General features: G+C 43.9%; 1 protein-coding gene across 1 annotated transcript in view; it reads right to left on the minus strand.

Moving 5' to 3' along the window:
* Positions 1–25,217, minus strand: part of DNAI1 (dynein axonemal intermediate chain 1) — a 263,518-nt gene that overhangs the window by 216,725 nt on the left and 21,576 nt on the right. The window contains exons 2-9 of the mRNA XM_074952263.1: positions 22,475–22,549; positions 20,027–20,125; positions 18,555–18,635; positions 13,575–13,701; positions 11,218–11,297; positions 9,696–9,821; positions 7,265–7,324; positions 4,638–4,772 (exon numbers count right to left, since the gene is read on the minus strand). Coding sequence (XP_074808364.1) covers positions 4,638–4,772; positions 7,265–7,324; positions 9,696–9,821; positions 11,218–11,297; positions 13,575–13,701; positions 18,555–18,635; positions 20,027–20,125; positions 22,475–22,549 — 783 coding nt within the window. The remainder of the gene's footprint in view (positions 1–4,637; positions 4,773–7,264; positions 7,325–9,695; positions 9,822–11,217; positions 11,298–13,574; positions 13,702–18,554; positions 18,636–20,026; positions 20,126–22,474; positions 22,550–25,217) is intronic.

Genomic DNA, 25,217 nt, shown 5'->3' on the forward strand with positions numbered 1-25,217 from the left:
TACTGGAACTTGCTCCCTGAGGTCTGAAACAGCCCAAATGTGGCGACTCTCTGGGGATGCTGCAAAATACATCTGTCTGACCAGGTTTCAGAGAGGGCTGAGATTATGCTTCCCTAATGACAACGGGGATAATGGACCCTTTATAGTTAGCTGTCTGGCTCTGGCTGCGCTCCCATTGGAATGATCATTTTGCTGCTGCTGGGATTTTAATCTATTGTATAATTAGTGAGTGTGCTAGAAAACTAGGTTGGTTTAACTACGTCAGTCAGGGGTGTGAAAAATCCACACCCCTGAGCGGTGTAGGTAAACTGACCTAAATCTCCGTGTAGATTTAGCTACTGCTTCTTGGGGAGGTGGATTACCTATGACAACAGAAGAATCCCTTCCGTTGGCGTAGGTAGTGTCTACACGGAAGTGCTACAGTGGCACTGCAGAGTTTAGACAAGCCTTTGGGTAGGTCTCTCTTCTATAATTCTACATTTAAATAAATAATGGAGCTCAAGTTCAATACGCCCAAACTGAGGCAATCCAAATCAGAAGTCAGGCTTGAAAATGTAGGTGTATATTTTTAACAATACAAAAATATTAAATTAAAAAACCCCAAGGATGTAATAAGTAAAGGAGGACTCGTGGCACCTTAGAGACTAAAACTTATTTGAGCATAAGCTTTCGTGAGCTACAGCTCACTTCATCGGATGCATCCGATGAAGTGAGCTGTAGCTCACGAAAGCTTATCCTCAAATAAATTTGTTAGCCCTGGTCTACACTAGGAGTTGAGGTCGAATTTAGCAGCATTAAATCGATTTAACCCTGTACCCGTCCACACTATGAAGCCCTTTTTTTCGACTTAAAGGGCTCTTAAAATCGATTTCTTTACTCCACCCCCGACAAGGGGATTAGCGCTGAAATCGGCCTTGCCGGGTCGAATTTGGGGTACTGTGGACACAATTCGACGGTATTGGCCTTCGGGAGCTATCCCAGAGTGCTCCATTGTGACCGCTCTGGACAGCACTCTCAACTCAGATGCACTGACCAGGTAGACAGGAGAGGTGGCAGGCTGAAGACAGTAAGTGGTGGGCTGAAGAGAGGGCTGAAGCTGAAAGGTGGCGGCAGCATGATGAGAGGAGGCAGGATTCAATGCTGAGGCTGCTGGAGGATCAAACTAATATGCTCCAGCATATGGTTGAGCTGCAGGAAAGGCAGCTGGAGCACAGACCACTGCTACAGCCCCTGTGTAACCAACTACCCTCCTCCCCAAGTTCCATAGCCTCCTCACCCAGACTCCCAAGAACGCGGTGGGGGGGGCCTCCGGCCACCCAGCCACTCCACCCCAGAGGATTGCCCAAGCAACAAGGCTGGCATTCAATAAGTTTTAAAGTTTTAAACTTTTAAGTGCTGTGTGGCCTTGTCCTTCCCTCCTCCACCACCCCTCCTGGTGCTTCCCTTCTCCACCACCCCTTCCGGGCTACCTTGGCAGTTATCCTCCTATTTGTGTGATGAATTAATAAAGAATGCATGAATGTGAAGCAACAATGACTTTATTGCCTCTACAAGCGGTGATCGAAGGGGAGAGGGGAGGGTGGTTAGCTTACAGGGAAGTAGAGTGAACCGGGGGGGAATGGGGGCGTTTCATCAAGGAGAAACAAACAGAACTTTCATACCGTAGCCTGGCCAGTCATGAAACTGGTTTCCAAAGCTTCTCTGATGCGCACTGCATGCTCCTGTGCTCTTCTCACCGCCCTGGTGTCTGGCTGCGTGTAACCAGCGGTCAGGCAATTTGCCTCAACCTCCCACCCTGCCATAAATGTCTCCCCCTTACTCTCACAGATATTGTGGAGCGCACAGCAAGCAGTAATAACAGTGGGAATACTGGTTTCGCTGAGGTCTAACCAAGTCAGTAAACTGCACCAGCGTGCTTTTAAACGTCCAAATGCACATTCTACCACCATTCTGCATTTGCTCAGCCTGTAGTTGAACAGCTCCTGACTACTGTCCAGACTGCCTGTGTATGGCTTCATGAGCCATGGCATTAAGGGGTAGGCTGGGTCCCCAAGGATAACTATAGGCATTTCAACATCCCCAGCGGTTATTTTCTGGTCTGGGAATAAAGTCCCTTCCTGCAGCTTTTGAAACAGATCAGAGTTCCTGAAGATGCGAGCGTCATGTACCTTTCCCGGCCATCCCACGTTAATGTTGGTGAAATGTCCCTTGTGATCCACCAGTGCTTGCAGCACTATTGAAAAGTACCCTTTGCGGTTTATGTACTCGCCGGCTTGGTGCTCCAGTGCCAAGATAGGGATATGGGTTCCATCTATCGCCCCACCACAGTTAGGGAATCCCATTGCAGCAAAGCAATCCACTATGACCTGCACATTTCCCAGGGTCACTACCCTTGATATCAACAGATCTTTGATTGCATTGGCTACTTGCATCACAGCAGCCCCCACAATAGATTTGCCCACTCCAAATTGATTCCTGACTGACCAGTAGCTGTCTGGCTTTGCAAGCTTCCACAGGGCTATTGCCACTCACTTCTCAACTGTGAGGACTGCTCTCATCCTGGTATTCTTGCGCCTCAGGGCAGGGGAAAGCAAGTCACAAAGTTCCATGGAAGTGCCCTTATTCCACTGGGAATCATCCCAGACCTGCAACACTATGCGGTCCCACTAGTCTGTGCTTGTTTCCCAGGCCCAGAATCAGCGTTCCATGGCATGAACCTGCCCCATTAGCACCATGATGCCCACATTGCCAGGGCCTGTGCTTTGAGAGAAGTCTGTGTCCATGTTCTCATCACTCTCGTCACCATGCTGACATCGCCTACTCGCCCGGTTTCGCTTTGCCAGGTTCTGGTGCTGCATATACTGCTGGATGATGCGGGTGGTGTTTAATGTGCTCCTAATTGGCAAAGTGATCTGAGCGGGCTCCATGCTTGCCGTGGTATGGCGTCTGCACAGAAAGAAGGTGTGGAACGATTGTCTGCCGTTGCTCTGACGGAGGGAGGGGTGACTGATGACATGGCTTACAGGGTTGGCTTACAGGGAATTAAAATCAACAAAGGGGGTGGCTTTACATCAAGGAGAAACAAAAACAACTGTCACACAGAATGTCCCCCTCAAGGATTGAACTCAAAACCCTGGGTTTAGCAGGCTAATGCACAACCCAATGCTCAACCCACTGAGCTATCCCTCCCCCAGGTATTTCAGGCAGGACTGAATCTCCATTAAACTTTTCAAGGTGCCCCTGACAGACGTCATCGAAACGACTGTCGGATGTTGATTTCACAGAGGGAGGGAGGGGGAGCAAACGAATACAAAACAAATCTGGTCTATTTCTTGTTTTGATCCACTTCATCCATCTTTTACATCTTTGGCTGGCAGCAGATGGTGCAGTAGGACTGCTAGCCATCCTCATCTCCTGGCTGCTTGACAGAAGACAGTGCAGTAGGACTGCCAGCAGGACTAAAGAGAATGACCTGGTCGAGTCACTCCTATTTCAGTCCCTGCACCCATGTCTGCCCAGGCGCTCCTGACCGACCTTACCGAGGTGGCCAGGAGCACCTCGGACATGATAAGGATAGTTATCAGGCCTATTGCACCGTCTGCTGCCATAAGGCAATGAGCTGCTGCTGTGTAGCAATGCAGTTCTGCGTCTGCTAGCACCCAGGAGACGTGCGGTGACAGTGAGCTGAGCGGGCTCCATGCTTGCCGTGGTATGGTGTCTGCACAGGTAACTCAGGACAAAAGGCGCGAAACGATTGTCTGCTTTTGCCCTCATGGAGGGAGGGAGGGCCTGACGACATGTACCCAGAACCACTCACGACAATGTTTTTGCCCCATTCGGCATTGGAATCTCAACCCAGAATTCCAATGGGCGGTGGAGACTGCTGGAACTGTGAGATAGCTACCCACAGTGCAACGCTCCGGAAGTCGATGCTAGCCTCAGTATTGTGGAAGCACTCCGCCGAGTTAATGCACTTAGAGCATTTTGTGTGGGGACAAACACAATCGACTATATAAAAATGATTTCTAAAAAACTGACTTCTATAAATTCGACCTAATTTTGTAGTGTAGACATACCCTTACTCTCCAAGGCACCACAAGTACTCCTTTTCTTTTTGTGGATACAGACTAACACGGCTGCTACTCTGAAACCTATCAAGGATGTAATGTAACTTTAATGGACAACTGGTAACATTTTCAAAAGCACCTGAGTGACTTGCAGCCTGAATTCAATTTTCAAAATTTTACCCCAAATCCCTTTAAAATGTTTTGCAAATCTCAACCAATATTTCTACTGATTTCATCCTGTTCTTCCATATTTGTATTGTCTAACAACTTACACAGTGACAGAACTGCACTGTAACACGGAGGCAGAAACCTCACTCACAGAACAGAATTCACATCAGTGTTCTGGTTTGGCATTTTTTACATTCCCATAAAGAGTACAGCAACTTGAAAATGGAAATTTCACACTGTGCATATGTAAAAAACAATTTCTGAATTTCTCATTGCATCACTATTTGCTCTCAGAGATGGCTAACCCCCGGCAAGTTTGAGCTGCTAACATTCAGCCAGGTTGGAGCTTTATATGCACCCTTGATTCTGCCCAGAATCATAAATTACACATATGGCATGTACCTGAGACTCTAGAGAGGTTAACTTTCTTCCCCTCTGCTTGTCTTCTTTCTTTGCAACTTGGGGTTTTTGCTTCTCTTTCTCCTTTGACTTTTCCAGTTTCTGAAGCTCCTCCACATAGGCATCATAGATCTCCCACTGAGAGAGGAAGAACAAGAGTCAGGACTTCCTGACTAATCTAATAGGTGACTTCATTACACTCCAGCAAACAAACATAGACGATTATGCCAGACATCAATACATTCACAAAGATACCAGTCTTTACACCAGAAACAGTCCCACTGAAATCAGTTTGAAGTCAATGGGCATTTTGCCTGTATTCAGACTGCAGGATTGAGCCCCAGGACCTTTAAAGCCCTGCTTCCCCAGGATTTCCTCTGTCACCCCAGTTTGGGATAACTCACCAGTGTTTAATAGATGGAACAAGCACATTAAGCTGCTGCTTCTGAGGTAATTTATAGTGTTGCATTAAAAAACTCAATTGTAACCGCTTAGCACCCTGCCACTTGGAGCCTGACCCTGCAGGCAATAGCCAGGTAAAACATGCAAATGGCTTCACACCTTCTGCCATGCCCTGCTGCCCCACAAGCACAGAATGTCTTCTCCAAATGGACCCAGGAGGACACTTTTTTCTGCTTGGGTCTATTCATGGAGTGCTGTATAGAAGATATGTGACTTTATGACCATTTGAAAGGCAAGATTCCTGCCCTGATATGCTTACAATCTAATTCAGACAGACCAAATGGATAGATGGATAATACTTCAAACACAAAATGGAGGAGACAACATCGGAATGAAGATGGGCAGCAGAATGTATATTAGTCAGGGGTTGGAAGGAAGAGAGGGTGTGGGGGGGGAGGGGAAGAAGTTGGAGGATATTCCAAATCTTTGGGGCTGTATAGAAAGTCATGTGAAGGGAAGAGCAGGAGAGGGGGAAGAAAGGAATAGTTAAGAGAGGATAGAGAGCAAAAGGAAGAAAGAAGAACTGAGAAAGTGAGTAGTTCAAATCCATTTCATTTCACAAGAGGTTAGAAAAATTAAGCAGAAACTTCTCCCCCTAATTTTCAGCATCTTAATCTAAAATCTCAGCTGTGGTTTGATTAATTTGACAGTTCTGTTCTCTCAATCTCCCAAGCAGTCGCATTATCAGAAAATGGTCAGAAGAGAACTCCTCCAGCCTGTAACAGACGAGAACTTTGTACATCACGCTAATTATATGCTCTGATCTCCAGTTAAGGAATAATCTGGGGCAATGTTTTTCAGCATAATAAAGGTGCATTTTCCCTTTCCCATACCACATTGCTACATTAGAGGTTTATTCAGTTAATGTAGTCAAATTAATACTTTTTCCTGTGCACTGTTGTGTCTCCAGTACAATAGACAAATCAGCACAAACTGGGCTAACTGTCAGATATCAGTAACAATCACAAATAGACCATTAAGCTTCTATGAAACAATCAGCGAAACTGGCTGGATTCCATACTCAGCCAAAGCATTGGTGAATTTCAGGTGTAAAAAGTGTTAGCTTAATATTTATTTTTTCAAAAAGCTTTTTAAAGAGACAGAGAAAATACTGCACAATAAATTGGGGACAGATCTTCACTTGGTGTAAATTGGTGTAGCCCCATCACTTATAGTGAAGCTATGTCAATTTACACAGACTGCAAATCTGGCTGGCCGTGTTTTTTACTACATTTCTTACTGCATTTGGCTCCAGGCATTACAAAAAATTGTTGCTTCCTCTCCTAGATGGTTTAGACAATGGATGGAAAACACCCACAATCTTGCACTTCGCAAATATTTGTAAACTCCATGGAAAACTCCCCAGAATAGGAAGCAAATCTTTGGCGGTTCCATACACTAGATGTTCCTTTAAGACTTACTGGAGGAGAGGCTGGCTCATAGTTGATAAGTGGGGTGATAACTAGTTGGACATAGAACCTCTGAGACTTGCTCTTCGGGAGAATAGACCTTCACTCTTTAGGAGTAATGCAGGAGACAAGAGCCTGGGTTAACAGTGCCACACTTCTTTTTTCTTGCCACTTCCCTATTTGGTATCAGCAACTTCTATAGCCTTCTTCCAAAACTCAATCATATGCCTGGCTGTTGTGCAAATTGGACTCTTTAAGATCTGCTGATATCTAGTCCAGGTACCATGTCTTTGGCCTCCCCCTTGGTCGTCTTCCACCTGAGATCATTGCAAGGGCCATCCTCCCAATGCAGTTTTCAGGTCTCCAGTGGACATATCCATACCAGCCTAACCTCTCTCAATTTGTCTTCAGTTGGGGACAACCCGCATTAGGCCCCTCACAACCTCATTTTGTTTCCTATTACAGTGCCACACTCGGGTATATTAATAATTCTATTCTGTTAGGTCTTCGTTCCAGACCTGGAGCCACCACTGTAGTATCTGAGTGCCTTCCACTGTTAAAAACATATACAGGATTACTTACATCACCATGTTTTCCTCTCCAGACCCTTATCCCACTCCCCTTAAAGATACAGCAAAAACTTATAAAAAGGAAAAGGGATAAGGTGGAGGAGGTACTATCTTTTATTGGACCAACTTGATAGCCTGGGACTGACACAGCTACTGCTACGCTGCATACAACAAAAGGAAAAAGGTTTACCTGGTTAGCAGTGGCAGAAAAGGTTGCTCTAGGTGGAGGCTCCATTTGACATTCCCTTTCCTAAAAAATAATATAAATGAAAGTGAATCTGTAAGAGACGACAGTGGTGAAAATCCCCATCTCCTTTAGCAGAAGCATTGTTCCCTAGAACAGTCCAGCTGTGGAAGCAGCCTAGAGTTTTTCATTTACCAAGCAGAGGGAGTGATCCTGGTGTTGTATTTTTATAGCAACTGTCATCCAAATGGATCCCAAAGTGCTATATAAATATTACTAAATGATGATTCCAACAATAGAGAGAGAGCTCGGTAGAACACGGACTTCCCATTCTGTGGGAGATTCCAAGATTTTGAAGTTTGGTTTTGTCCCAAATTGGGATGAAATCTTGGAATTTTTCACAAAATTAAATAGTCTGAAATTTTTCATTTTGACCTTACAAATATTTTGTTAAGGTCAAAGTATTTCATTCCAACTTTCTCTTTTTGACTATTATATTTTATAAAAGTTGAAGTGTTTCAACCTTTGTATTTTTATATTATAAATGACAAAATATAAAGTCAAAGTCAAAACAAAATGTTGTGATCATTCCCCCATCAAACATTTCAATGAAATTGGTACATTCCCACAAAACATTTCAATTTCATCAAATCAACATTCTCTGGCGGAAAACCGTTCAGTCGGAAAATGTTTGAACAACTCCATATACATATCACTTCACTGACCTCTGAGGTGCAGCAGTCTATGGGGTGGAATGCTGCACATCTTTAACAGCAACACTACACAATGGTTTAAGAGACACATGTTGCTTTTAAATACACCCAAGCAAATCCCATTATTATCAGTCGAACTCCACATACATAGCTGAGAACAGAATGTGGTTCTAAAACAAAACATAAAGAATTCTGTGTTCATGTAAAACTACGGGGCATTTTAGTTCGGGAGAATACAATTACTCAAGTGAGCCAAGACACAAGAGTTAACACCCCTCCTCTTTTAAAACATGTCAGGAGATCTTCAATAACCACAAGTGGTCAGGAACTTGGGTTGACATTGCTTTTGAAAGGCAGCATGTCCAGCATCGCAAGACCCCTTAGCACTGTCCTAGAGCATCAGTTCAGTACTGACTCCGAGGAAAGAGCATGACCCAAATCATCAGCACTAATTGCTGCAGCACCTTGATTTTTCTCATTAGCTAGGCCAGGTTGGGAGACCAATGAGATCTAAAGGGAACACACCTTAGCTGGAAAGGCTGCAGGAACTCTGGCTCTTTGAAGAAGTGATGGATACTTGGCTATGTGACTGCAGGGAAAGGGAGGGAATTTTCTCCCTGCAACAAATATCTTGGACTCAGGGGAAGGTTTGGTTTGACCTCCTCACTGGGTCCAGCACCACATGCATGGTGATCAGCTAGGGAGGGTTCTGTGAGCACATCTACACGCAAGCTGGAGGTGTAATTCCAGCTCAGGTAGACATACACATGCTAGCTGTGATTGAGTTAGTGTGCTAAAAAGAGAAGTGTAGCCGCAACAGCACAGGTGGTGGGATGGGCTAACCACCCTGAGCACAGTCCCACCTGAGCATCTACTCACGCATCTAGTCCATTCTGCCTGCCCACCATGGCTACGTTTTTTAGTTTGTTTGGGTTTTTTTGCAGCTACACTTCTACTTTAGTGTGCTACCAGTCAAAGTTTGCATGCATACGTCGATCTGAGCTGGACATACCCTTAGAGACACACCCATTGGGAAAGACTGTGGCCTCAGCACAAAAGGTATTTCAGAACCTTAGGACTCAAATCTGTATTGATCTTCTGTCATGGCAAGAGCAAACACATGCATTGTGGGGATAGGGGGAGAGCTTATGTAAAGCAGCAGCAGAGAACATCTATCATTCTTAAATAGCTCACATTAGCAAAGTATCTGAGCACCTCACCTACTTTAATGTATTTAGCTCCCGCAACACACCAGAGAGGAGGGAAGTGCTTTTTTGTCCCTAGTTTATAGATGAAAAATCAAGGCACAAGGTCACACAGGAAGTCTGTGGAGTAAAGGGGACTTGAACCCAGATCTCCCAAGGCCTAGGCTAGTGCCAAAACTACTGGACCATCCTTCCTTTTCTGGTATTAGGGAAACAAGTACAAAAATGTTACACCCAAGCATGTGTGTGAGGCTGAAATTTTACTACCTAGATTTGCAAAGGCCCCAGACCCCTCTGACAGAACATAAGAGAATCCATCTTGTGAACATTACTCTGTGTCACCATCTTCCCCATCCCAAATGTTTTAGGTACGACTAGTTAAGGTTCTTTTCCCCACTAATATTGGCAGTGATTGCAGGAGAAGACATACAGACAAACAATCTGGACTCCAGTCACAAAGGAAGGATTTTACTAACACATGCTTGTGTATCATCGAAAGAGACAGGATTGGCAGCATACCCGCACGGGATTGTTTAAAGTCTGTGAAGCTCTCTCACAAAAGTTGAACTGGTTGGTGAGCTTCTGTTCCTTCATCAAAGGGGGAGGAGGTTCTTCCCCTTCAGCTGCTTCTTCTGTTGATACAGCCTAGAGAAGAATAAAGCAATGCTTAATTGAGAACTGAAGTGGATCAGAGATCTTTCTTCAACTTCAAAATGCCTATCCCTTGGACTGCTGGACTTCTGGTACTTAGCAGAGGAAACCTGTTACTCAGGGTCTAGGCCACCATTGGTGACATGGGTATGGGATTTGGAGATCACCCTCAGCCACTCTCTAAACACAGAGATCCAAGATGCAAGAACGGTTGAGTGTGGTTGTTATCACCACTAACTCATTTGGAAAAGTCCACACAACTCTCCTACCTATGGCCATCTCCATGATCATCATGGATTTGTCAAATCTTAGGTGGGCTACTGTAATGCTCTCCTAATTAGGATCCATCTGAATCTGATCTAGAGGTTTTAACAGTTGCAGAAAGTGACTACTCGCCTGCTCTTTTGAATAGAATAGTGAGTTAGTTACATCCACTCCTTGTGATCTGCACTGGCTATTGGACACCCAGTGACATAGTTCAAAGGCCTTTGATCTCATATATTTAGCTCTTTATAATCCTAGTTTCCTAGTACTTCCATAATTGCCTGTATCCCCCTCTCAGGCATTTAAAGTCACCTGAAATTAGTCCTCTCTTGGTTTCTAGGTTCAATACTGACTGGGGAAGGAGTGAACTTCCTACTGTATTGTCCCTTCCTCATTGGCTGCCTTTTGAGGTCACACCCCAATCTCAGTTATTTCAGCTGTCTTATGTTTGATCCTTTCACATCTTCATGCTTTGTTTTTGCCTCAGTTACACTGTTTCTGTTTCTCTCATGAAGCTAGAAAATGATCCTGTTGCAGGTGGTTTACCTGGTTTACAGGATTTGGCCTCTATTTTATATGGCTGTCTGGTTCTTATGTCATTTTATTTGTATGAATTTGTATTATTTTTCATTGCACAGCACTTAGATACCTTATAATAGGCACCTTATAAATGGATGAAACAAAAAAGTATTGTGGTAGTAGAAACCAATGACCTCCAAACTTTGCTCAGCTCTGATTCACATCAGCAGTTGGCTAGTAACCCAGGGGCCACACTTCATGTGTACAAAATGGAACTGATTACAACTGCTTTCCAGCTTGAATACAGAAGTGCTGTCCACAGAGACGTGTCCCAGCAAACCATGCTTCATCTGGATGGCGCATCTGGCTCAACATAAAGCATGGTATGTGGGCATCTGTCATCTCCACGAGCAGCACCTCCATATTAAAGAATAGGTTGGCTGCAGACCACCTTGATGCGACCTACATGTATTAAGCAGAGATAAAGTAAGCAAGCATGGAGTTTCCTCTGGTGATGCTGCTTATGCCAAAAGACACATACAAACTGATCTCAGAATCTAATATTTAAAATCATATTGACAGCTCGCAGTTAGCTGTGAAGCATTACCAGAATATCTTCTTTGCTTCCTTCTTCTTTAACCTCTGCCTCTTCAACTTCTATCACTGTGGACTCAACAGGAGCCAGTTCTGACAACAACACAAGTATGTTAATCATCTCTGGCTAATACACACCTTTATGTGTTGCAGACACTTTCCATCTTCCACAACATGAATACAAAGATACTGCATCCTTTTATCTCCAAAACACTTTACAAACCCTAGCTTATTAGTCGTCACAGTACCCTGCCAGCCAAGTCAGTCAGTATTACTGTCCCCAGTTTACAGAGGACTGACCTAATGAGGTGACTCGGCTTGTTCAAAGCCACAGAGAGAGTCAGGGCCACGCTAGAAAGAGGTTGCAGTGGTTCCAATTCCCTGGCTGAATTCAGATCACATCTCACTCAACGTTCTGATTTGGGCTGCATCCTTTTTAGGAAACACTTTGTCTACCCTACAAAAATGACTATGTTTAAACATGGCCCTGAAGAATGGCTGTGGCCAAATTATGTTAATAAGGGTCACGTGTGGACAGGAAAAAATATGTAATAAGCATGTTAGAGAAGCATGTCTTAGCCCAGGTATCTAGCTCTATCCATCTGAACTCTCACTGGTTGTGGAGACCATGGTTTCCATATCTAGTAAGACTATCCATCCAACAACCTATTCCTCTTCCAAACAGACTCTTAGAGCCTTATCTGACATCCCGAATGTGCTGCTATCAACTGAGGGGATGAACACACTCAATGCATTGATGATTCCGTTTACATACAGATTTACTTTAAATCCTGGTAGAGATTTCAACACTGGTGCAAAGAAAGGAGCATAAACCCCAGAGACCCACAGGTAACTAAAATTCTCAGGAGCTCGTAAGATGGTGCCCTTGGGCCTAGCAGCTGCCACGTTAGAAGGGCACAAATCCATGGCCAGTTCCAGTCTTTCAGTTAATTCTCACCATCAGCAGTCCTCTGTTCCACTGATCAGACAATTTTAAGAGGCAGCAGGAATGCTAGGGTCTCCCTAAAAGATTCCATTGCCCAGCATGGAACATGAATGCAGAACTACTTGGCGGCATACTTTTTGAGACCCTGAATTACGGTACCACTCCAACTTTGTGAACGAGATTTTCAAAGGAATGTAAGGCTATGTCTACACTACAGAGTTTTGTCGACAAAAGTTATGCTTAAAGCACTGTAATTAAACTGCTGTTGCATGTACACACTATGTTCCTTGTGTTGGCAGAGCACGTCCACACTAGCAGCTCTTGCATCGACACAGAGAGCAGTGCACTGTGGGTAGCTATCCCACTGTGCAACTGGCCGCAGGGGGCTTTGGGAAGGGTTTGCAATGCCTCATGGGGCAGGTACAGCATCACATGATGCAGGTTTCTCTATCTCATCGTTCCACGGGCATCCTACTAGATTGCCAACCACTTCTCAACTGAAGTGTGTGTGGTGGGGAGAGTGTGAGACAGGGAGTGTGTGTGTGTGGGGAGGGGAAGAGACAGAAACACAGCGTGTGTTGGGGACGTGTGTGTTGGGGGAAGAGTGTGTCAGCATGCTGTCTCTTCAAGTTCAGACAGTAGCTTGAGCAGTCTCTCCACCCCCACCCCTGCCCCCCAGCAGCAGCCACTCTGCCTGCCTGCCAGGGGAGAGCAACATTCCACATTAATGGTTCTGTGATCCCCTCCCGAGTTCTCCCACAGCCTCCTCAGCTGTGAGTTTTCCACGCTGAGATATGTCAAAGCTTCCCGGAGCTCTAAAAGGGGAGAGGTGCATGCCTGTGTAGCTAGATGCAGGGCAGCAAAGTTCAAAATAGTGAGCAGAGCGGTGACGGCAGGCATTGTGGGATACTGGGGGAGGCCAGTTATGTCGACATAATGAACAGCTGCATCTACACTGACGGCTTTGTCGCTTTAATATTGCCACAGAAAAGCTTTATGCCTCTTGCTGAGGTGGTTTTATTTTGTAGGCAAAACAGCAGAGTTTTGCCACCAAAAGCAGCTTTGTCATGTGCTCACCTCCACTGTTTTGTCAGCAAAAGGCAGCTTTTGCTAACAAAACTGTGTAGTGTAGACAAGGCCTAAGCGTTTAGACACGTATCTCCCATTAATTTGGGTGGAAGATTGTCTAAATCCTCTAGAGTGCTTTGAAAATCTTAGCTCCTTGTATTAGCGCAGACCTGGCTTGCAGACTGTCAGAAGTGGCAAATACACAGTTTATGTTTTAAATAGTATTTTTCTGCAAAGAAGACTGCTAGCAGAAATAAGTGCTGCTCCATTCCCAGGCCTCAGATTGCAGCGTGCTCACTGTCACACACAGAATAAGCTACACCAGCGCTTACTGAATCAGTGTCCCATAAACCTACCTGGTTCCAAGCATACTCTGGCACTCTGCCGTCTGCCTTCATCTGAGTCTCTGAGTAACAGGTTCCCATCTAAGGAGAAGTGAATAGCCAGTTGGTCCACATAGCTTATTGGCTTGTATGCTCGTTCCTACAGAGGAGGAAGACAAAAAAAATCAAATCTGGACAGACTAATGATTTTATCGGGAACAATCTTTGCCTGTAGACAGTAAAGCTGACCAGGTTGTATATTGATAAAACGGGTGCATTTGTTATTCACATTTGTTTTCACTGCAGGTTCCAAGCCAACAGGAACCTGAGACTGCTGTTTATGCCTCTGTCAAGGTTCCTTTCCCACTCTGAACTCTAGGGTACAGATGTGGGGACCTGCATGAAAAAACCCCCTAAGCTTATTTTTACCAGCTTAGGTTAAAACTTTCCCAAGGTACAAATTATTTTACCTTTTGTCCCTTATTGCTGCCACCACTATGCATTTAACAAAAACAACAAAGAAAGAGCCCACTTGGAAACATCTTTCCCCCCCAGATCCCCCCAAGCCCTACACCCCCTTTCCTGGGGAAGGCTTCATAAAAATCCTCACCAATTTGCATAGGTGAACACAGACCCAAACCCTTGGATCTTAAGAACAATGAAAAAGCTATCAGGTTCTTAAAAGAAGAATTTTAATTAAAGAAAAAGTAAAAGAATCACCTCTCTAAAATCAGGATGGTAAATACCTTACAGGGTAATCAGATTCAAAACAGAGAGAATCCCTCTAGGCAAAACCTTAAGTTACAAAAAGACACAAAAACAGGAATATACATTCCATTCAGCACAGCTTATTTTATCAGCCATTTAAACAAAACAGAATCTAATGCATATCTAACTAGATTGCTTATTAACTCTTTACAGGAGTTCTGACCTGCATTCCTGCTCTGGTCCCGGCAAAAGCATCAGACAGACAGAGAGAACCCTTCCCCCCCACCCCTCCAGCTTTGAAAGTATCTTGTCTCCTCATTGGTCATTTTGGTCAGGTGCCAGCGAGGTTATCTTAGCTTCTTAACCCTTTACAGGTGAAAGGGTTTTGCCTCTGGCCAGGAGGGATTTAAATGTGTTTACCCTTCCCTTTATATTTATGACAGCCTCAAGGTATACAGGACCACAAATAAACAATATGAGGGGCCAGGTTGGGGTAGGCAAGCGGGGGAGGGAAAAATCAGGGACATTTCAAGGAAGTTCATCCATGTTCAAATCGGAGGGATTTAGGTCTGATTCCGCTGACTTCAGTGAGTTTTGGATCAAATCCCGGGCCAGTTATGCCAGTTAATCAGTGTTGCCAATTGAAACCTGTGGAGTAAAAGTTGGGGGATGCTATCCCTTTCAGGGTGCATCCTGTCACCTTTTTTCCCTAATGCAAACACTGTCAGTGGCTTTCACATCCCTCATGCTCAGTTTATAGGCTAGAACAAGATCTTCCAACTGCCAGTACAACAGGCTCAAATTAATATCTGAAGATTATGCCAAATTTTCTGCTGCTTCATAGTCAGTAACAATATGGAACCAAAAAAACCCTCAACAATGCAAGACGCATTCTTTGTTGGGAACAAATCAGTCTTCCATCACAACGTTGGATTAGATGGTGCTGGCAATGGTAACACCTTCCCCAACACCATCACTGTCACCAGCACACAAAACGGCTAGGACGTGTGGAAAACACACCCGGGGCCTGATTCTCCTGTCACTTACACCGGTGTAAAATTCATGCTCTGAAAGGCAACTTGTCTGACCTATGGTGGAGCATGTTCCCAAGTAAAGGCTTGTAATAAGGCAGACCCATGTGGAGCACCCTTCAGCAGCAGGCTGCAGCAGAACAGGTGCACCTGCCTCAGTTTCCCTCCCTCAGACTCACAGGAACTCCACACTAACTTTCTTGCCTCAGTAATGCTCCTCTTTGGGGCCAGTTTGTTACCAAAATATGTTCAAACACTCCATAATAAGAGTCCAAACATAGTCCATTTCTCACACCCAGTGTATATAGTCCTTAAAATCCCACATCCTCTAGTCCACACCAAGATAGCCCATACCACATGCCAGCATCTTCCACCACACCTGGGCTCTTCGACTGTGTCTTCTCCTGTCCTTTTACCAGGACAGCCACCCCAGCCCTTCCAGGTGGAGTGCAACCTCACACTTCCCAGTGGGGACCCTCACAGCCTCTCTGCTGGAAGTTCACCCCCACCAGGGGGGCATCCCTCACTCCCTCTGGCCTGTTAATCTGCCTCAATAATACCTCTCCTTCGGGCTGTTTATACGAAAACATAGTGCTTTTATATATAACAGAAGTCCAAAACCATAGTCCATTTATCACCCACTGTGCAGATCGTCCTTAAAATACAACAACATCTAGTCCACAGACGTAGCACATACCACACACTGGCATCTTCCACCACACCTGGGCTCTCTCCTTTCCTTCTACCAGGGCTGGCTCTCTGGCTTGAGGAGGTCAGCCAGATCTCTCTGCTGCTCTCCTGCTGTTAGCCTTCCCCGGGCAACCAACTACAGCTTCCTTCAGGAATCTCCAGTCTCCTGGTCTCTGGCAGCTTTCACCGGTCAGTCTTTCACTCCCATGCAGCTCTCACTTGCCCTTTTCCTGACTAAACCTTCCACTGTCTCAATCTCTCCCCCATTTATATGGCTCAAGTGTTTTCTTTTCACCCCAACTGGGAGGCAGCTAATAAGTCACAGGTGCATTGGCCTCTTCCTTCTTAAAGGGATGGTTTCCCCCATGACAGGGCCCTCTACCAGATGGCCAAATCTGTGGCTGTCAGCAAGAGCAGCACACCAGCTAACTTCAGCTGTTGCAATGATGCAAAGTCTCGGGGTACATCTACACTGCAAGTGAAGGTCTGATTGTAGCACAGGTAGGCGTACCCACTCTAGCTTTAATCTAGCTAGCACAGGTAACAATAGTAGTGAAGATGTGGTGGCATAGGCATCAGCACAAGCTAGCAAGCAGAGTGCAAGCCTGCTAGGGAGCCTGCGTACATAGTCTTGTTGTCTAAAATATACCCAATTGCTCGACTACACTTGCAGTTTATTAGTAAAAATGTTCAACACCAAATAACCAAACTTAGCCCATTTATTGTCTAAAGACAAAGTAGTAAAATGAAGAAAGGAGGCATATGTACCACTCCTTCCGGGAAGCAGTTTTCTTGAAGTGTGCAGTTCACCTTACACAGCAGGTGTGCTCCCAAATATGCATTCAAACCCAGCCGTATTTATAGCATGGTTCTTTACGAGCTAAAAGCACTCTCTATACATCACCCAAGACTCAAATTCACCCATCAACTTTTTACCATGTTCTTCTTATCCCATGACATATATTTCTTCTCTTTAGGTTTGGATCCCACATTTCAAGTGCTAAGAGCCATGAAAGCACAACCCAACCTGTACTAGGACACATCCTTCATGAAATCTAGCTTTTAACAGGTTTCATATTTGCTCATGCCAAAAGCTATGTTTAGCTTTGCAGAGTATTGAGGGATATAGACATAGATATCTTGACATAAGTTAACAGAATTGTGGTAAGAGCATAATACGTGTCACTTAGGATAACTGTTCATATTTAATACAATATATACAATATTAATACAATGCACATAATACCTATTAATGTGGGGTGTAACATATTGCTAACCTGTGCTTAAGCCCATGCTGCCGTGTCTACTCTACTGTTGTTACCCAGGATAGCTAGATTAAAGCTAGCACGGCTATGTCTCCGCTGGCGACAATTGCACCTTCATAACATACCCTAAGACTCAAACCATACAGGGCTCTGTAGATCAATATCAACACCTTAAGTGGCACCCAAAAGCAACAGGAAGACATTGCAGACTCAAAGTGCTAATGTCACAATGCTCCTTAAAACAAACTCTGCTTTATTCTGAGCTAATTGGACTACAGCTTCCAGGGAAGTCTCACAGCCCCACATCGAGCCCATTGCAGTCATGGAGAAGGTCCTGAAGGCATGAATAACTCATCCCCCTGGGCCACATTCTCTTCTCTGGTGCACACAGCCACAACACTGGAGTCAGCGAAATCATGCCAATGTAATGGAGAGGAAGATGTGGCCCCATATCTGCTCCCTGTGGGCCAGATTCTCCTCTCACTAGTTAAATTTATCTTCTTAGATAGAGTAAATACATGGCCAAATTATCCCTGGCCCTTACGCAGGCGCACAGGAATGAGGCCAGAGAACAAAGTGCCTTCCCAAGCCTTTGAGCTCCCTACTCAAGGGCTAGGGACAATCAAAGTACTGCAGCTGGGACACTGGGGACTGCTCCCTCCATACGCCCCAGGGGTTCAAACCACCCCAAGGAGGGAGAAGAGGAGGCATGGCCATGACTCCTCCCTCCCCTGCTAGAACCCACAGAGCTAGTTGAACATGCTGGGGGAGTAGGAAGCTCCACACGGATGAAGAATGTGCATGCATCTTCTGCACTGGAAAGCTGAGAGGAGGAACTGGACTTCATAAGGCACAGTCCTTCCTGGAGCTTCCCCATGGGTCTCTGCAGCTCAGGCTGGTGACTAATTTCCCCACTTTGGCCCTGAATTGGCATTGATTGCACAAAACATATTTTTGAACTCTCATATATTTTCATGAGACTGGAACAAGCTATGAAGATATTGAGTTATAAATGCACTACTGACTGTAAAGAATCCTCTCTCTCCTCTCACCACTACTGAATGGAATAATTTATCAGATGAGATTAGCTGAACGAATTACATTCACTTTCAGAACTTGTTGAGTAACTGCCATCTCAATTATGTTAATGTTTATAGACTTTTATCCTCTGCAAAAGCCCTTGAGGAACTGCTAGTAGTATATGGTAAATAAAGTAAATCCACACTAAAATACATGTTACCTTGTTATAAATTGAGTTAAGCAGAAATCAGCAAATGGCTGCCACCAAAACCTGGATTTACAGACCATTCGGCACTTACCCTAAAGCTGTATCGGACGATATTCTGGGGAGCATGTGGATTATTGGCTGTCAGGATGCGTGTAACTTCCTCTTTTAATTCCTTTGGAATGGAAAAACAGAGCCATAAATACAAGCCCGCTCTTAAAGCTGGAACAGTAACATATAGTATAAAGCCTACTTCATCGGATGCATAGAATGGAACATATAGTATAAAAAGATCTCCAGGTTCCTCAGGCTCATTTCCCTTGAGTTCAAACTGCAATGGACATCTCAGCAAAAGCTTTTGCTTCCAGGAGGAACAATGGCTGTGGCAAAGTTAGTTCAGAATGTGCCACGTTAGGGCCCCATCTTGCAACCACTACTGGGCATAATGCTTATTATCATGGGTAGCTCCATTCACTTCAAAAGGATTACTTAGAGCAAGTCAAGCTGGAAATTACCCCTCCATCTCAAAGTGTAGGCATACCCATAGATTCTTTAGTATTATGAAAAAAGAAAAGGAGTACTTGTGGCACCTTAGAGACTAACCAATTTATTTGAGCATGAGCTTTCGTGAGCTACAGCTCACTTCATCGGATGCATACTGTGGATGCATGTTTCCACAGTATGCATCCAATGAAGTGAGCTGTAGCTCACGAAAGCTCATGCTCAAATAAATTGGTTAGTCTCTAAGGTGCCACAAGTACTCCTTTTCTTTTTGCGAATACAGACTAACACGGCTGCTACTCTGAAACTTAGTATTATGAGATATTATTTAGACGGTAGTAGCACCCACAAAGTGGTAGGCACTTTCCATACACAGACCCTGCCTTGAAGAGCGTGCAATCCAAAACAAGTTGTAAGCACTAAGCTCAGTAGCAAGTGTTTGCAGCATTGGCCCCTTGGTTAATAACAGCACCATTTATATAGAGAGTAGGAGGACTTGGGGAGGACACACATCTTTCCTCTGTTGACCCTACGGAGATCACAGTACAAAGTATGAATAGCCTAAGGCTGTGTCACTTTTATATGGCCCACCATTTGCAGCGGGGATCCCGCTTTGAGCGGAGAATCTGGAGGCAGCTGTGGACAGGGATGTCCCTGGCTCTGTGGTTCCATTGGAGCCATGCTGCCAAGGAGCAAGGCCAGAGCTCTAGGACCCTCAACACAAAAGGCCCCAGAATCCTGCTGGTCCCTGGGATGCTCAGAGCTTGTTGGTGGACCTTATGGGCTGTTCCACCAGGGGAAACCCTGTTCCACCACCCCAATGGAAGAACAGGGGAGAAATCTTCTCCTCAAGGACATTTTCTCTCTTCTAGCCCATTGGCCCCAGAAGGTTCCTTCAGGTAATGCTCTCCAGCTTGTACTGCTGAAGGCAATTTTGTTTTAAACAGCAGAAGCAGTGCACTAAAAACTCAGTGAAGTGTTTGCTATAACGGAAACTCTATCAAAAGCAGGGATTCTGCTTTTGTGTAGAAAACTCATGAAAACCCCAAATACACTTTTACTCACAGCTTCGGTCAACTCCAGTTGGTCCGGGGGTTTGAGTAGAGTTTTTGACTGTGTCCATTCATCTGCCCCCTCTCCCACTTCAGTGGATGCATCTTCATCCTAGCACAGGAGCAACAAACCCATTAATGCACTGAGATGGGGACGGCTCCAGAGGTGTGAGGGGATGAAAGTAGGGAAGCAGCTGATCTCAGTCTGACCTCTCTAAATGAAGCTTTGGCCAGACTTAGCTAACACAGACCTTGTGGGCCTCAAAAGGTGCTGAGTTGCCATAGCTGCCACTGAATGAACCTACAAGGTGCTCAGGATCATTAAGAACATAAGAACAGCCATACTGGGTCACACCAAATGTCCATCTAGCCCAGTATCCTGTCTTCCAAAAGTGGCCAATGCCAGGTTGTTGCTCTGGATTTGAGGGATGTATATACCCCAGAATGTGATCAAGCTAATTGCAATTATATTATGTGCACACAGCCACTGTGAATTAATGAAAGAGAACACCACATAGTTGAGGGTTAATTTGGAGACAGACTTTCAGAAGCAAGGTCATAACTACTGGCAGTTTTGCTAATCAGCACTTTCCTGACATATGTACTCCCTGGCAGGAAGGTGTTTGGCCAGCACTGACCTGTCGTTGATTACTCAATACCATCTCAGAATATAGGTAAATATCTGGGATGTTCTAAACCTAGTGCTTATGTCTGTGTGTGCTTAAATCTAATAAGTGTTAGACAAAAGCATGCTTACTTGCATTTCTCCTTGATCTGACAGAATCGCTGAGTTCCTGTTGATTTATTCCTTACACCATCTGGAGTGAAATTGCCCCTATTGGGGGTTCTGATAACCCTGGGTAACAAGGTGCCGCAGAAGGAATGAACAGAACAGGTCATCATCAAGTGACCCATCCCCTGTCACTCATTCCCAGCTTCTGACAAACAGAGGCTAGGGACACCACCCCTGCCCATCATGGCTAATAGCCATTGATGGACCTATCCTCCATGAACTTATCTAGTTCTTTTTTGAACCATGATCAGGCCCTTGGTTATTGTCAAAATTGCCTGTCATATCTGAAGATCATTTCTTTCCCTTTTCAAAACAAGAGCAGCAGTTTTTTCATTTAATCTTCATGATTTAAAAGATGACGACTCTAGTTCTCTTGCTCATATTACACCCAATCTCTAAGAGAGCCATAATGCAGAACATATTACATTGATGCTCTAAACTGAGACTGCTCAATGGCTCAGTAAAGGACCAGCAGTTATTTCTAAAATGTTGTTACATAAGCTACACCTAGAAATTATTTCAGATATAAAGATTTAGGGATCATATTTTAGGCAGAGCAATGTTAACCGTTTTCTTGTAAAGGTCAGCAGGCGTTACACCACAGTACAAGCAAACATCCTAGCTGCACGGCCATAGCACAGAGAGATGCTTTCACTGGGGTGTGGTGCTTGATGGTGTCATTATGTTACATCACTAATAGAAAACCGATCACTGTAGGGATTAATTTACATTCCTTTTCATTACCATTATACTTGCAGAGCACCAAGTCACTGATTAAAGGGTATAACAGTTTGGGGCAGTTTTTCCCCCTTAAATTGGAATGTCTAATGAGTTGAATTTAAAATAAATCCATCTTTCTTTTCAATACAGTTGCCTCAGTTCTATTAAACTTTACATCTCTTAGTCCAGAGATGTGCAACCTGTGGCCTTAAAGCAATGTACAGAGTCTAAACTTCTCATGCATGCCAGGTCTCCAGCAGATTGACTGCAATAATGATCATACGAATGCTGCCTGCCACACAAGGCAGTAAGGGGAATGCTCAGCAAACTAAACAAAGACCCTTGGATCCTGCCCCATCCCTCCAAACAGCCATGACAATGCTTCAGTGAGAAGGGAACACTCACACAAACTCCCCAGTTCCGTTTGACACTGCTAGCCAAAATATAATCACAGTGTAAGATCCTCATGATGCAGTGTTACGGTTTCTGGGAGTTGCTGCCTCAGTATAAGATTGTTATTTGTACAACCCCATAAGAGTACAAAGCACTGTACAATATCTACATGTGCCTAGCGATGACGGATGATAACTGTGGGGCCCAATGAGCATGGCCAGGTAATGCTATGTTGGCTACATTCCATGTACCAAGGAAACTCACTGTTTGCACATTCTAGTTTTCTTGAAAGGAAAGGGAAATGAAATAGGGCAGACTGGGTGGAGGGTCTTAAATGTGCTTTAGTTTTAATTTCCATTTTATACTCTAATTTGCTGATGTAATTCCCTTCTTAATGAGAGTCTAGAACAACCCTCTATTGCTAAATAAATTTAAATGTCACCAGTTATATCAAGTTGGCCATTATTGAAATGGAATCTACTTTGCTACTCATGGATGTCGAGAAATGCAGTCACTCAGAAAGTTTGGGATTTAGTGACAAGTTGTGACTCTTACCCGTTTTTTTGAGATGCTTTTGGCAGTCCTTGATTGTACCGGCTTAACTGCTGGTCCTATTTGTCCCCCTTGGCTCTAAAACAAATACACACAAAATGTAAAACCAATGTAGAACTTTATAACCACTTTCCTGATATAACCCAAGCAGAAATAAGAACCGAGACAAGCCCACCAAGGTTTGTTACAATAATAACGACTAATGTTTCTATAGCATCTTCATCCAAGGATCCCAGTACATTCTACAAACTGATTCAGAACTCTATATATGGATCATTTCACCCCCCCACTGAAAAGCATCCACTTCTGACTATAACAAACCAGAAATTTAATAGCATGCAGGAAGACGACGTGACAGTTCAGGACAGAAACTGAACAATTCCATATGAAATTGAAGCCAAAGGACAATTTAAGCCTGGAGAACGTAATTATGAAATTTAGCCAGGTCATCAGTGCTGTTATTCCTGCTCTTTCAAAAAATATGCCATAGGATCCATAATGGCCAAAAAATGCCATTTTAAAAAGTATACTGAATGTATCTAGGGAACAGAACACATCCTGTTTGGCAGGAAGATGGACATGACTCTAATACGACTTTCTTGTCTCTTATATCTATAATTCCGTTATTTGTTAGGCCTCTAGAGTAGGAATTCTGCAGACAAATCATTTTACATGATGACACATGTGGTAGCACAGATTATACCAGACCAAGGTTTTCTCCTGAAACTTTCAGTGTTGTTTGCCCTTCCCACAGGATAAGATGCTACCAACACTAGAAAGGTCTCAGGGAAGTTGATTCTGGAAAAGGGCATCTCAGAACTATAACGTAGGGGCAGATCTATACATTCCTTCTGTTCAGAAAATAGGGAGTCATGACACAGAGTCCCACTGGCAGCTCACTACTCTGTATCAGCAACTCTTGGCGGGCTGGAAAAACTCACTTTACCTAACACATTACTGTCACAGTATTTCTCTGTCGAGAATACTGTGTGCGATATAAAATGCAAGCTGGTGACACACTAATCAATAATTATTATCATTGTGAAATATATGTATTAACACTATATGAGGAATTGTGGATACTCACTGACATTATGCTTTGAAGTCTGTAACCAAGCAAAGGGAGAAGCAAGTTTTCTTCCAGACAAGAGGGAGGATAGTTAGCTCCCTGTCTCTAATGTAAATTGAGCATTGTGATTCCAGAGACAATGGGCAGTTCATTTTCATCCAAGGTAAATAGGAGGAACAAATTAGCAAGAAAATGTGAAATCAGCATGGGAAGATACTGGAGTCTGATTCCCAGGAGTTCATCCTGACTCTCGTGACAAAGACAATAAACTTTCAGGAATACATGGAACAACAAAAAGACATGTTGGTTTTCCCTCACTTAGGGGACAAAGAGGTCAGCGCTCTTTCTAACTTTGAACGGTGGATCCCCTGCCATGTGGGTGGGTGATGCTGAAAGGTTGCTTTACGTAAGAAACTCATCTTCATCAAGGATTGTAGCCCGGTAAGTTTTAGTCACTTAAAAGTGTGTTCTACTTTCATTTTATTTGGAACCATTTCTGTCTCTATTATTCTTGCTTAGTATCACTTAGATCTTGGTTAATAAACTTCTCTTTCTTTTATCATAAGACTATCATGGCACTATTATACTAAGCAGAGTGTGAATTCCTGACTAAATCAAGCAAGCTGCTGTGCACATTGTCTCTTTAGAGACAGCAGACTTGGTCATTTCTGTGGGTGTCCAGTGCCAACCGCTGGATGGTGCAGGGAGACACTTCTAGAGAGCTGGGAACTGAAATACATCAAGGGTTAACCTTCAAGGCACCGTTAGAACTAGTAGAATCATGAGGAATCTGTGGGGCTGGCAAACAAACTGGAGTGACTGGGAGTTGCCATTCAGTTTAGCACCAGCGGATCTCTTTTATGCTGAGGCAGAGGCAAATACGTTGATTTACAGTTCTGGACACCTTGAGAAAGTGTCACAGGCATTTACACCCTTGTTTAATCAGTGACAATTCAACAACTTTAAATTTAATCATATTCCAAAAAAATAATTGTTTTGACTCCATTACGTGCGAAGGGGCCAAGCTATGATTGATGTGACACCTTAACTTTCAGTTTCCTGGCTTTGGCATGATTAAGATCTCAACCACAATATGTCACCTAACAGCATATTTTACATTTAATTTTAAATTACTGGGATACTGTTCTTTTAAAAATCCCAAAGTACCATTGTCTGACTTTACTTTTTAGCATGCCTGCCAAACGCTGATAGGATTCAAATAACTACAGATACAAAAGAACTTTGCAAGTGTCCTCGGAAAACCCAACTAACATTCTAATAAAACAAATGAATAATAATAATAAAATAATAATAACATGGCACATAGCACCTTACACCTGCCAATCCCACAGCGTTTCATGAAATATTAACTGGGTCTCACTATACCCTGTGAGATAGGAATTGTTATTATCCACTTCACATATGGAGAGAACACAGAAAGGTTAAGAGATTTCCCAAAGGTCACACACTGAAGTCAGTAGCTGAGCAGAGAAAAGAACCCAGGAATCCTGGCTCCCAGGCCTCTACTCAAACCATTAGACAATACTACTCTTCTATAGTGTTTCAATCCAGCAGCAGTAGCTGATGTAGACATTCTATTTTAAAAGGAACATGCTGAACGTTAATTTAATGTGACTTAAGCAACAAAATTTAAAACAGATTTCCGGAGCACAATTT

This window comes from Natator depressus, chromosome 5, assembly GCF_965152275.1.
Source record: "Natator depressus isolate rNatDep1 chromosome 5, rNatDep2.hap1, whole genome shotgun sequence".
Classification (NCBI taxonomy): domain Eukaryota; kingdom Metazoa; phylum Chordata; order Testudines; family Cheloniidae; genus Natator; species Natator depressus.